At 39.4% G+C, this 13207-nt stretch overlaps 1 protein-coding gene across 34 annotated transcripts in view; it reads left to right on the forward strand.

Moving 5' to 3' along the window:
* Nucleotides 1-13207, forward strand: part of LOC123864537 (TLD domain-containing protein 2) — a 146228-nt gene that overhangs the window by 97163 nt on the left and 35858 nt on the right. For 18 of the 34 annotated variants that reach the window (XM_045905055.1, XM_045905058.1, XM_045905060.1 and 15 more), the window contains 14 exons: nt 230-322; nt 3016-3119; nt 3503-3696; nt 3989-4061; nt 4417-4575; nt 4735-4827; nt 5312-5548; nt 6335-6517; nt 7158-7349; nt 7805-7947; nt 9194-9280; nt 11800-11924; nt 12062-12224; nt 12875-13013. In XM_045905055.1, coding sequence (XP_045761011.1) covers nt 230-322; nt 3016-3119; nt 3503-3696; nt 3989-4061; nt 4417-4575; nt 4735-4827; nt 5312-5548; nt 6335-6517; nt 7158-7349; nt 7805-7947; nt 9194-9280; nt 11800-11924; nt 12062-12224; nt 12875-13013 — 1985 coding nt within the window. The remainder of the gene's footprint in view (nt 1-229; nt 323-3015; nt 3120-3502; nt 3697-3988; nt 4062-4416; nt 4576-4734; nt 4828-5311; nt 5549-6334; nt 6518-7157; nt 7350-7804; nt 7948-9193; nt 9281-11799; nt 11925-12061; nt 12225-12874; nt 13014-13207) is intronic. The other 16 variants (XM_045905067.1, XM_045905068.1, XM_045905048.1 and 13 more) reach the window with 7 other exon arrangements.

Genomic DNA, 13207 nt, shown 5'->3' on the forward strand with positions numbered 1-13207 from the left:
CCTTTGAGAACATTATGGAGAACTCTCAGGCGATCGTTCACCGTTAAAGCAAGTGTTAGTCTGAAAAGTTAAAGTGCGTGCGCGGGATAGAATCCCCAACCTCCCGAATAGGAGGTGGAGATTTTAAACTATCACATATTATATAGTATGGTTGTATTATGTGGCTTTGTGATAAGGAAAGTCGGTGCATGACCCTGGGATTTGATAAGAATGTTTTGATTGGCTTCAGATGGCGATAAGGACTCGGATGGTCCGTCTGAGAGCGGCGATAACACGTCGGAATCAACGCAAGGTGCACCCAGTGAACCCGCACAGGAAAAAGGTGACTAATATTGGCTGCTTTTATTTTCAAACAGTTTGTATCTGTTGACTTATCACGCTAGAAACTCAACTGTAGTCTGTACCGATATTGTTCAGTTTGAAAACAGAAATATTGCTCCGGTCTTATAGGTTCAAGAACCCTTTCCAGAATTGGAAAAAACAGCTTACAGTTTTGTTTAAAACAGGACTTAACCATCTTTAAAACAATGCCAACCCTGACCTTTTTGAATATAGGATCAAATCAAACTCAAAAATACAGTTTCTTCAATTCAAACTGTATAATAATACAGTTTGAACTGAACACCCGAAGTCGTGTGCTGAAACTATCTTAGTGACTAATCAGTAATCATAAATAAATAAAACAATAGGCATTCATCTTCTCAAGACAACATTTACCATTAATGTTCATAAATCTCAAGGTAAAGACTAAGGAAAACCATAGAAACATAATAGACGTACATATTTTGTAATTGACACTTAATATTGTTATTTGTCATAGATCTACTAAAGCTGAATAAACTGAAGTATTATATAAATAAAATACTGTATGTCGGCGGTACCGACTTTTAGCTGTCAATACTTTGCTTACTGAGCATTACGTCATCTCTCCACTGTCGTCGTTGGACTATAAAATCAGACACGCTGTGCGTAGCGAGGCATTATTCGTCCGGTTGTTGCCGAGGACACTTCTCAGTAGGAATAATCTGTCGTACTGTAGGTTTTAGAGTAGTGGTTACCTAAAGTGGTACTGTTGGTTAAACGAGTTGTTATTGTGGTGGTTAGGTTAGATGGTTGGTTTGGGACCGGTGTAAGGGGTGGAGGAGCCGGTCTAGGTAGGTTAGGTTAGGTTAGGTTTACCTAGTTACGCTGGTAGTTGTGACATGCAGTAAACGGAAGTATTGTCCTTAACACGTCTGAAGATCGCCTAGTGATCGAAGCAGACCCTAAGGATCTCCGCCTGCCTTCATCTATTCTTAAACGATCCTCGGCTCGATCCGACATGTATTCAATGAAAAGACCTACATTAATTTGGTACAGCAAAATAGAAATCAGTACTCTATTTACATTATATCCACAAAATTTCATTTACATAATTATTAATCATAGTACCTACTACCATTTACGTATAAGTAGTTTATTTTATTTTTTAGCTCAGTTTTTCATACCGCAAAATATTTATAGAATTATTTCCTTCCTTTACTATTATTCTGAACTAACTAATTGCCCGTTATGGTTAGTCTCGTAATTTGTTTGAACTGCTTACACGCCACCTATTATACGTGTCATAAACTTTTACGCAAGTTCCAATAACAACATAGTTATTAACCCCCGACCCAAAAAGAGAAGTTTTATAAGTTTGACGTGTGTATCTGTCTGTAGCATCTTAGCTCCTAAACTAATGAACCGATTATAATTTAGTTTTTTTTTTGTTTGAAAGGTGGCTTGATCGAGAGTGTTCATAGCTATAATCCAAGAAAATCGGTTCAGCCGTTTGAAAGTTATCAGCTCTTTTCTAGTTACTGTAACCTTCACTTGTCAGGAGTATCATAAACATGAACGATATAGGGATGGTTTTTATAAAGATACTCATTTAACCCCAATTAACGTACGAAGAGTTTGTTTCATCTAACACATTTTATTAGGTATTTCCGCACCGTCATTTCTGAGTTATTTAGATTTTCTTAACAAAAACCGAGTATTACCTCAAGGATTTTACGTGGTTAAGTATAAAAACTTATGCATTTGCGTACTTATCTTGTTTCAAGAGTTTATCGTAGTGCCTTTAGCTTGCTTTTCATATACTTCTAATACATATAATATGTACATTTTCATTTTTTCCCTATCTAGTAACAAGTTTGATTTCGGTAAAAAAAAATTGGTACCCAAACTCAGTGCAATTCAATGTATTGTAATGTAATATAACACATTCATATTTAGAACATGCAAGCTCACCTGTGCAAAGCTTGGGGGGGGGGGGGGCCCTCCCCCCAAGCTTCGCACAGGGGATAACTAGTACAAATATATGATTGAATGATATTGAAAACTCGTAATATTAAAATGCAGCAATATCCGATTGATATTGATTATTTATCAAAACGTAGAGGAGAAAGTTTATAACCGATAGCCGCATACATAAGCCTAGCTAGGCTTTGGAGTTAATTCTTTTGTATACAATCACTAATGACAGTTTTAAATATATTGCTATCTGTCATAATGCTCACTGCGGAAAATGGGGGCACTAGATTTAGAACTGACAAGTTAGTTTAGAGACTAGAACAGAATAAGCTGGCTTATCAAAGATAGAAATTGTAAACAAAGCGTCATTCTGTTGTTGTATTTTATGTGAGTAAGATCTTGTTATCTGTTCAATGATCATTTTGAAAAATTTCACTTGTTTTAAGAAAAATATTATACCGATCGTGAGTCGTGACTCAGTACTATTTCAGCGATTGCTGAAAATATATCGCGATAACGTAGTCACTGTTAAAGTCCACTGCCGATTGGTCTCAAAGATTGTAGTGACTGTAAAAATAAAATGAATAGAACCTTGAAAGTATTATCATATCTTTATTTTGATACAACGACTGAAAAATCTTGGTGAAAGTGTTGTTAAAAACTTGAGGGCTATTCAATTGAATGTCTTTCTATATTCGTGTTAAGGGTTAAGTGTTACGAGTGGTATGATGTTTGCAGAGATCCTCGACAACTTGCGGCCCGTATCGCCGGACACCCCGGCCAGCAGCAGCGCCCCACAGCGGTTCCTGAAGATCAACGTGCGGCACATAACTGATGGCCAGGTAAATCTAACCAATGCTTACTAGTTACTATTACAAAACTTTTTTAAAAAGAAATACTTTCCAAATGCATCAACCGAGCGCCAAATTATAACCAGCGTTTAATAATATTTTAAGGGTCTCTAAATAGTGTTATTTTGTGTAATCGTAATTAATAACAAATTCATATCAAATAACCCTAATCAGATGAGACACCGATTGATTGTTGTATGAGAAAGTCAAATCAAACGCTTGGTGCCGCTGCTTTTTCGGCAGTATGGTTGCTAGAGGCGACCGAACAAAACTGTGACAATTTAGAAATAATGAATTTCCAATTGAAAATGGTAAATTCCTTGTAAGACTTCAGGGACCAGGCAGGTCGTCAAAATATATTGTTCTTGTTGTAGGGCGTTGTTTCCGGGGTATTGCTAGTTACACCAAATGCAGTGATGTTCGACCCCAACGTGTCGGACACGCTGGTGATGGAGCACGGGCCTGAGTCCTATGGCGTCATCGCGCCCATGGAGTACGTCGTCAACGCGGCCATCTTCTACGACATCGCACACATGCGCACGCACGGCCCCGACCACAGCGCACACAAGTGAGTAAATCTTTTACTTCTCCTGGAGATGAAGCACAGATACGACTCTTACGGCGTCATCACGCCCATGGAGTACGTAGTCAACGCGGCCATCTACTCATGCGCACGTACAGCCGCGACCACACAAGGCAAATGGTCTCATATCTCCCGCTTTGTTTTAAAAAGAAACATCCAAAATTCAATTAGTTCAAAGCCTTGCTGATGCACTTTGAATACTTCTATCTGTTGATTTTTTATCGCGATCTTTTTAGCCTTTGCTAATATTTATTTATGTATGCCCTTTGATTTACAGAACCGAGACTGCTGAAATCTACTACATGAATAAAGCTGATCACTCGCCCGGCAAAGATTCCCTTCTAGTCAAAGTGAGTTTAAATTACGATTTTTATTATCCGTTCAATAGCCGTAAATCGTAGGTAATTATTAGGGGACTAATCTAACTCCTTATTTTATTTACTTTCTTTTTTATTCTAGAGTTTCGTCTATATAAACTTAGACCCAGTGAATGATAAAGAATAGAAACCGCGTTTCTAACATTATTTGCAGAGCTGCAATTGAATTGAATATGCATGCGGAAATGCATCGCCCACCACGGTTGAGATTTCGTTATGATTTTTGGAATGTACGGAACGTAAAATTTCTACGCTATGTCGTTCACTGTCGACAGTTAGCACCTTATTTTTCCGTATCCTAGTTGTGTAAAATCGTTTTTTTCTTCAGGACGAAACATTCCCTGAGCTGCAGGCGGCCGGAGAGGCGGGCGGTGCGGGCGGCGAGGGAGCTGAAGAGCGCCCGTCGTCTCTCGACGCAGAAGAAAGGGGCGGCGCGGCCTTCCCCAAGGCATTCGATCGCGACCTCGTCACTCCCACACCTATCCACGTAAGCATTAGTTTGTTTTGGTAGAGTTACATCTACCGAGATCACAACACAGGACTGGACTCTCACCTAACCACAGAGTGGACAAAAACTGCTAAATAAACACTAATTGAGTACGAACGTATGTATTTGATGTGTAAACTGTGGTTGTTTTCCTTGTAGCAACAAACGACAGAGGACAGGCGGAAATCTTTACTTGATCATCACTGGGCCATCCCGAGCAAGGATAGAATGTCCATCGACCAAGGAAGTGAGGTGAGAGATCATATACCCTCAGTAACGCATGGGATAGAAATCCTGTGTGCGGATGATTTGCGAACGGCTGAAGACAACTTTTATAGGTATTAGCTCTTTCCCGAAAAACTATTATCATTGATTATGCAGTTAGAAATATGTGTAGCTGTAATATGCACCATCAATCTTATTGGAAATATCTTATAGATCTTTATCGATATTATATTTTTTAGATCTGAGTTTTACTACCTATTAAAATTGTAACCCATACAAACTAAACAAAATATATTTCTTGACTGTAGTAAAATAACGAGGCACACGAAGATAGAAAATTGGGAATGAATTTTACTATGGAGCATGTCTGACAATTATTTATTTATTTTTCAAATTCCAATTAACCGCCGCTGTTTGAAATAACGGTTTGAACCGCCGGCCTTTCGGAATTCAGTCCGCTCCTTATCCATTGGGCTATTGAGACTTTTTTATATTATTTTTATTGCCACAGGTGTCGTCAAGCGCAGATCACGGAAAAGAGGAAAGTTTGGAGGCATCGGTTGCGGAGGGCTCTGTTGAGGAGCGCGCGGGTAGTGTGGAGGGCGAAGGAGATGCGGAGGCGGAGGGGGAGCCCGAGGAGCGCGGGGAACGGGGGGACGCGGCACACCTAGTGAAGCTCTCCTACCACGACTCCGGCATCGATATCCGTGAACCACTACTGCACGTTACGCCAACCAACGCAAAAAAGGTAAGTCTCTTTAAATTACCGTAATGAGCGGGGCGGAGGGGATGATGATAGATGTCATTTGCTTCTGATGAGTATACGTCACGTGACCAAATGAGGTCTCACTCTTTACTAGGTAACTTTAAGGGACAGGAAAATAGATTCTCCGTAATATGATTCTAATAGTCAGTTAAGAAAGGTTTAGTATTAAGGAGCATGCGATCAGCGCGGAGGGCGTAGAGTGAGAGACAGGTAGAAGGAAGAAATGCTGTTATCAAAATTCGTTTAGTAGTGACTAATTCCGGTATGCTTAGCAATGCAACTCGTAGGCTACTTATTGTACATGCACTATCAATACGTGACACGTCAGTCGCAAAAGGATCTGTTGAAGATCGTAACGTTAGTTTTTAGGATACGTGAGATGTTAAAACCAGAGAACCAGTGAATTTTACTCACACGGTCAGCTCTCCAATCATGATTCTGGCAACAATACCGATTATCGATCCTGCCACGGAACTTCCTTGTCTTCTCAATCTATCTGGGTAGATTTGTGGTAGACGCGGCGGTTTAAGGGACCTCTAAGATCCCCTTAATGCTTTATATCCCGAGAGTCCCAAAGTTCAACCAAAGAATGAGCTTAAAATGAGTTTGAAAATCCTTCGAAGTTTACCTCAAATCTTTTCCTATTTTGATTTGCAAGTTGGAGGTTTGCAAGTTGCATCATATTTATACCGTGTCAATATTTGTCACAATTTTCCCTGCATGGTTTTTCACCGGGAGTATTTATTTGGTCTACATGAATTATTTTAGGACCGCCGTTTATTAGATCACGAGGACTATCACCATGAAATCGAGACCATATACGAAATCCCGGAGATGGACGTCTCCATGTACGAGTGGCACCGCGATTCGATGTACGAGTCCATGTTCTTGAATTGTTTCCACGTTCATCAACACGATGTTGATATGGTGTCTTGTCCTTCGACAGATGAGGTGAGAAGGGGGTATTCGGTTATGGTGTATCTGTGGTTTATGGTCCAGCGTTATCTATATTATCTGTCTTTTGGTGGTCTTTGTTTTGTCCTCATGTTAATAGTTTTGTCGGTTTTTCGAGCCTCATATAAATGTGAATATCTGTTTCGAAAGATTTCCTTTCTATTGATTACTTTTCACCATTATAATATCTCTGTTTTCTTTTTTATTATCTAAATGGGCCATTCGGTTATGGTGTATTTGTGGTTTATGGTCCAGCGATATCTATATTCAGTCTTTTGGTGGTCTTTGTTGTGTCCTCATTTTTCGACTTGTGTCAGTTTTTTCTTCTCGTAAGTCTTATATAATTGTGTATGTCTGTTTCGAAAGATATTCTTTCTGTGATTACTTTTCTCCATTGTCTCTTTTCCCCTTCCGTTTCTTTTGTTTATGTCCATATGTCATTGTCTGCGAAATGATGTTAAACTATTTCACTGTTCATCCTTTTTATGTAAAAAAGGTGTACCGGTCTAAAATGTGGACACTTTCTGTATTCGTGGCTGAAAGTTTCGATTCTTAGTAGCTAATTTAAATTTACTACAATAGACCATGAATTTCAGGAAGCCATGAAGATGTTCCTTAAGTGTCAGTGAATTTCCAGGTATACAGTGACGCAGATATAGTTCTGTCCGCTGATTGGGTACCGCCAGTATGTTTGCCGCGGACCGAGCCACCTCTCTCCGCACCGCCGCTGGGTGAGAATGAAAGAGCGGTGCGCAAGCCCGCAGCCGTCTCTTTCTCGCTCGATGGAAACCAGAAGGAAGACCCCGGAAAACCTGATAAGAAAAACAAGGTAAACTTTTATGTCGTGTCTTTAATCTTAACTTTCATTTAAATGAGTATACAATTTCAGTATTATTCTCCGGGATGCACGCCGTCTGTATTTGTACCAAATAAATGATCAAATGAATTTAGGTTTTTTTATAAATCCCATGGGAACTCTTTGATTTTCTGGGGCAAAAAGTCTGCTATGTCCTTCCCCTGAATACAAGCTGTCTATAGAGACAGCCAAACCTCAAAATCGACTAACGGATAGGCCGTTAAAACAAGCAGACAGACAGACACACATATATGGTAATATTAGAATGGATTAGTAATATGGGTACCTTCAGGTCAAGAGTGAATATACAACTTCAAGGCAAGCGCGCGCCACTTAGGCTGAATCATCAGTTGCTGGCAGGTCTAATTGCAGCCAAACGCTAGTCTGTAAAAGAAATTATGGATATTTGATGACATATTTTCCCTCAGCAGATGTTGAAACGTTTGTCATACCCGCTGTCGTGGGTGGAGGGGCTGACGGGCGAGGGCGCGCCCCCGCCGCAGGCCGACTCGCTGCCGACCTCTGCCGACAGCCATAACTCCTCGTCCGTATTCTCCAAAGTATTCAACAGGTGACCATCATTTTTCTCTGTTTTATACTTGCTTTTATTTGCGACTTTGCGTGATATAATTTTTATACCTTGCCTATACTTGTTATAACACTCAGGTTAATGTAGCTATCAGCGAAAAAAAATTCAGAATCGAATTATTAGTTCGGAATAGTCTCCTACATAATTATACATAATCAGCGAAAAAAATCAAAATCGAATTATTAGTTTCGAATAGTTAGAACTAAATATTTACAAACTCTGTACTAACAAATTTTACCTTCTCGCAATATTAATATATACTAGCTGATGTTCTCGACTTTGTCTACATAGATTTAGGGTTTTAAACAGCTTGCAGGAGCTTTTTGATTTTCCGTTATACGTTGTGGATCGTGAAGTGTGGCGTGGCGTCGCAGCGTAACGTCTTCGAACAGTTTCTTGTATTACAACTTGTAGGAACTGCTTTGGAATCACGATGGTCACGCGTCGCTGTCTTACGCGCTGGCCAAGAAGGCTTTCTTTCTACTAGAGCAATAGTTTGTCATACAATAATGCGTTTATAGTTTGTTCTATACAAAGGTTACGTAGCCAAGCCCATTTAAACGGTAAGAAAGTAACATTACACACAATATTCGATTGAAGCAGGCGTTACTTTTTGGCAGTAATACATATGTAAGCCTATTTTGTTTTAATCTGCTAGAACCAGATGCACAAACGCAGATCTTTCTGGTACTAGCAGACTATAGCAAAACAAGATTGTTGTTTATTATATAAAACATAATTTAAATAAGTAATACAACTTTAAAATAAGTACTCAACTAAGTAATAATACTGCACAAACCTAAAGCGATGAGTGACTTGTCGACATTTAAGTTTTAATATTTAAGTATTAACTTATAATATTGATTGATTAGCCGTTTCTTTTTATGATTTTTACGTTTACACAACTTGTATGACCTACGACGTCTACTTTGTTCACATTTTAAGACTAATGTTACGCAAAGTGGACTTCTTTTATAAACACATTTCCTGAAGTTACAATAATGTTTCATATGTAGCCATTATTCTATACACGTAGCATTTTACTAATAAAGTAAATCCTGGTGCTCTTATAACCTGATCTGTTACACGACCTTATCAACCAAACGCACACCTGCACGTTCAAGATTAAAAAATAATAATATTGCCATTCTAAATTTTCCCTTTGCTACCATGGATGCTAACCGGGATGTACCGAATATGCCGACTCCGCTTCGTTCATTGCTAACAGTTCACCAATGAACCTAGTGGAGTTTGGTACTGGTTTGTTCCTGAGTAAAACGCCTTCAGAGGAGGCGCCCCATGAAGTCCTGTCTGGGTACGTGAGCCCACCGCTCAGAATCAATGTGCCACTCCGATATGTGTTGCCTTGAGGAAATCTGTCCGGGCCACATTGATACATTTTGTAGGCTTACTTGTACATCTCGACCGAGTGGATACATTTCGAGTAACAAAACACTATAACGTCAGCGTAAAATGGACCTGAACTCCATCGTTTTAAGGTTCAAGTTTGTCCATATCTACAGCCAGAGCCCCAGACTAAAAATTGATAGTACATGCTAAATAAACGTCTTCAAGACCCGTGCTGTAGTAACGTTGGCTTGGCCTTTTAGGCCGAAGCGGAACGTTCCAGATCGCAAGAAGTGGCCTGAGAGTGCATCGACAAGGAGGCACATACTCGATGCCCTTATCGCCTCGTCGCCGTCGTCGAGAAGTCGTCTCGTCGTTGAATGTTGAAAAGTCCATTTTAATCTGGCTTTATAGTGTTCTATATCTGCATATCTCGCCATCTATCGACGTTGTTGAGATGTACAATGCTTAATACTAAAGGTGTCAAAAGACTTTTTATCCTAAACTAAAAAATCTTGATTTTGAATTCTTTCTGGACTCTACGGTATGAATCAATGTGGTCTAATACGTTAAGCCTCCTGTTTGTACCCACTTATACTATTTATTAGGCCCACTGACATGTGTTTGTTATTTACTGTGCGCTGTGTTTATTGGTTTTTGAATGGAACATTTTGATGTCCTAAATCCAAACACTCAATTGAATGAAGTGACTAACCTCGCTTGACCGACGCAATCAACTGAACTAAGTCACTGCACCCTTAATTACATGATACATTAATTTTATTAATAAGTTTGAAGAAATTTTAGAAATAATGGGCCATCCAAAAACCAGTTTGCAAGTTTTTCAATTTTAAATGTAAACATAATGCTAAGTGGCATGATGTATATGTGTTAGGATTATTAGAAATATGAAAAACTAGATACGTTATAGAAAGTGTTACGTTTGTTACCTATTGTTATTGCACTGGCGGTGTGCCGATTCGACACGCTTTCCTAGACTAGACCAACCTATTGTTCTTGTGAATTTATTGTTTGTTTAAATTTTTTCTAAAAGAGACGCCTGTTTTCTGTAAGAAGATAATGAGAAACTTTCCGATGTGTATTCCTTAAAAACCCCATAGACGGCGTTGTTCATGCCGTAGACTTTTTTTAATGGGGTTTTTGCTTGCTCTTTAATGAAAACAGCGAGTTTTTAGAAAGCTGAACCATTGCTGAAAATGTCACTTGTTGTTTTATAACCTGATCTGGTTTTGATACTAGATATATTTATTACTATACTAGATGTTCCCGGTGACTTCGTTCGATTGGATTTAGATTTTTTTAAATCTCGTAGGAACTCTTTAATTTTTCGGAATTTTAAGAAACATCCTTTTCCTACCTTTTTGAAAGCGCATTAATAGAACCATCTATGAAGCTTTTTAAGGAACACGCTCTGGAAAGTTCCTCATGGGTACATTAATGTTTGTATTAGACATAAATGAAATACCAGGCGTCTGTTTTTAATGTCTTAACAACTTCCTTGTTGTTCCCTTATTGGCTTCATATCGCTGTGGCGTGCCGTCCTGCGGCTTACCGCTAGGTCCCAGGAGAGTTATTGTCATCTGTTTATATTGGGCTTGCAACGAATACGATCAATTTTAATTTGAGCTTATCTCCAAAAACGGATTAGTTGCTAGCTATGGACAAGAATCGGCCTTCCAATGCCGAAGAGTGCAGGCATCTGCTCTCTTTTTCGGTCTAGTTAACGGTGTTTTTGAAACAGAAAGGGATAGAGGAAAAATACGAGCGGACGAGTCTAATCCAGCTCTAAGGCGAACGTTAACAATGGCCAGTTTCTTATTAAATTGTGCAGTATTATTTGCAAGCCGAATTTATATTCATTTTACTTGTATGAACCTTATTAATAAGTCAAGTTCAATTGTGATTTCATCATTCCCACTCACTGTCATCCTATTGGCACCCTTTTTGATATAATTTTTTTTTACAAATTTTGGCATGTTTAGATTCTTACACTGAATTTGTCCTCTTTATTATATTTCTTCCAACACTATTTTACAGGTGCAGATAAAAACTTCTGGTTAAACTACATTGTCTACTGAATTTTATACTATTGTAATGAATCATTTTCACCGAACAAGATAAAGTAAATAAAAGTTGGTAAATTTATAAATATGCTGAGAGGATATGCAGGTTGATCTATCGTTGAGAAAGAAGCATTTGAGTCTTATTGAGAGTATCTAAGGTTGAGATAGAGCGCACTTTGACTTTGCTTTGACTTAAGACGCTGTTAAAACGAGACAGCGCTATACCGCTGACATAAAACCGTCTCGTTTTGACTGAAGCTTAAGTCTGAGCAAAGTCAAAGTGTGGTCTATAGACCTTAGCTTCAGTGTCTCAGGTTTTGACATAAACCTTGTATCGCACGCACAATGTATTAGTGCTTTTCCAATCATACAGCAGCGTATTTAATAAAGTGTTCATGTGTAGGCGGAGCTCGCTGGGCGGCTTCGGTCGTTCTCACCCCAAAGCGACTGGCGCGCCACAACCGAGGCTAGACTACCGCAGCATGGTCTCAGTGGACGACATGCCAGATCTATTTGCCTCTTTCGATAGTACGTATTTTTTTATTAATTATTTCTCTTGTAATAATTAATGGATATTTTTTACAGTACTGTGGGACGTTTAACGAAGACTATGACTTCCATTACTCTCTGATGCCTAGAAAGAGTAAATTTGTTGTTTTTTTCAGAATTAATACCGCGACCAGCTCGACCAAGTGACGACCCCCCACTGTACCTGAGGCTGCGTATGGGCAAGCCCGCCGGCCGCCCGCTGCCTCGCTCCACGCCGCTAATGTCCTACGGCCGCAAACGCATGAAGCCCGAGTACTGGTTCGGCATCCCCAGAAATCGGTAAGACGATAGGTCGAGGCAATGCGAAACTAAATATTTTTGGGAATCAAGTTATTCATCGTGGGTCTAAACTCCATATTCTTCTATTCTATGAGAAAGAAATCGTTTGCTCAAGTGTTATACTAATGTATGACTGGCCAAATACAGGGCGTAACCAGAACGCTAGCAAAAACAAAGACAGATGATAGTACTGATGATTACTGATAAGATAACTTAAAGAAATTCCAAAAAAACCTGTATTTTTAAAAACTTCACAATATATTGCAAATAAAACATCTTACTGACGCTAGAAATCAACGAACGATCCGTGAATAAGTCATTCGAAGTCGATGCCTCGTCGTAGGTGGGGCATTGACCCGAGTTTTGCACGCTTTACTATGCGGGTTTGAAAAGTACTAAATCAAGGCAAATGGTTAATGGTATTGGATTGTGTTAAGGTAGTATTATAACAACGCTAAATTTTTGCTAGCGTTCTGGTTACATCCTGTATTATTGGAAATTGTCTGTCAGAAATTTCTCTTTCATAATGCTCGCTGCGCAAAAGAACAGCTTTAGCTTCAGACCTGTCAGTTTAGAGATTGTGTAGTAACTTAATCAGCCACGATTTCTATGCGACTAGCGTAAAGGTTATTTGTACTGGTTGTTTGTAGGGTGGATGATCTATTCAAGTTCCTGACGCACTGGGTGCCGGAGCGGTACGGGCCGCTGCGCGACGTGAGCGCGCACGGCTACGAGCTCATTGACAGCGACACCGAGTGGGACGACGACGACAGCAAACCCGGACAGAAGGTTATCTCCTCTCCTTATCCCACCACTAGCTGATTTATTAAAAAAAAAATATTACAAGAAAGACTTGTACTTGATGTCAGTCATGCTTCATAAACCTTTAGGTCTTGTTTTTGACCCCCGACCCAAAAAGAGGGGTGTTATAAGTTTGACGTGTGTATCTGTGGCATCATAGCTCCTAAACTAATGAACCGATT

The sequence above is a fragment of the Maniola jurtina genome, chromosome 4 (assembly GCF_905333055.1).
Source record: "Maniola jurtina chromosome 4, ilManJurt1.1, whole genome shotgun sequence".
NCBI classification, from domain to species: domain Eukaryota; kingdom Metazoa; phylum Arthropoda; class Insecta; order Lepidoptera; family Nymphalidae; genus Maniola; species Maniola jurtina.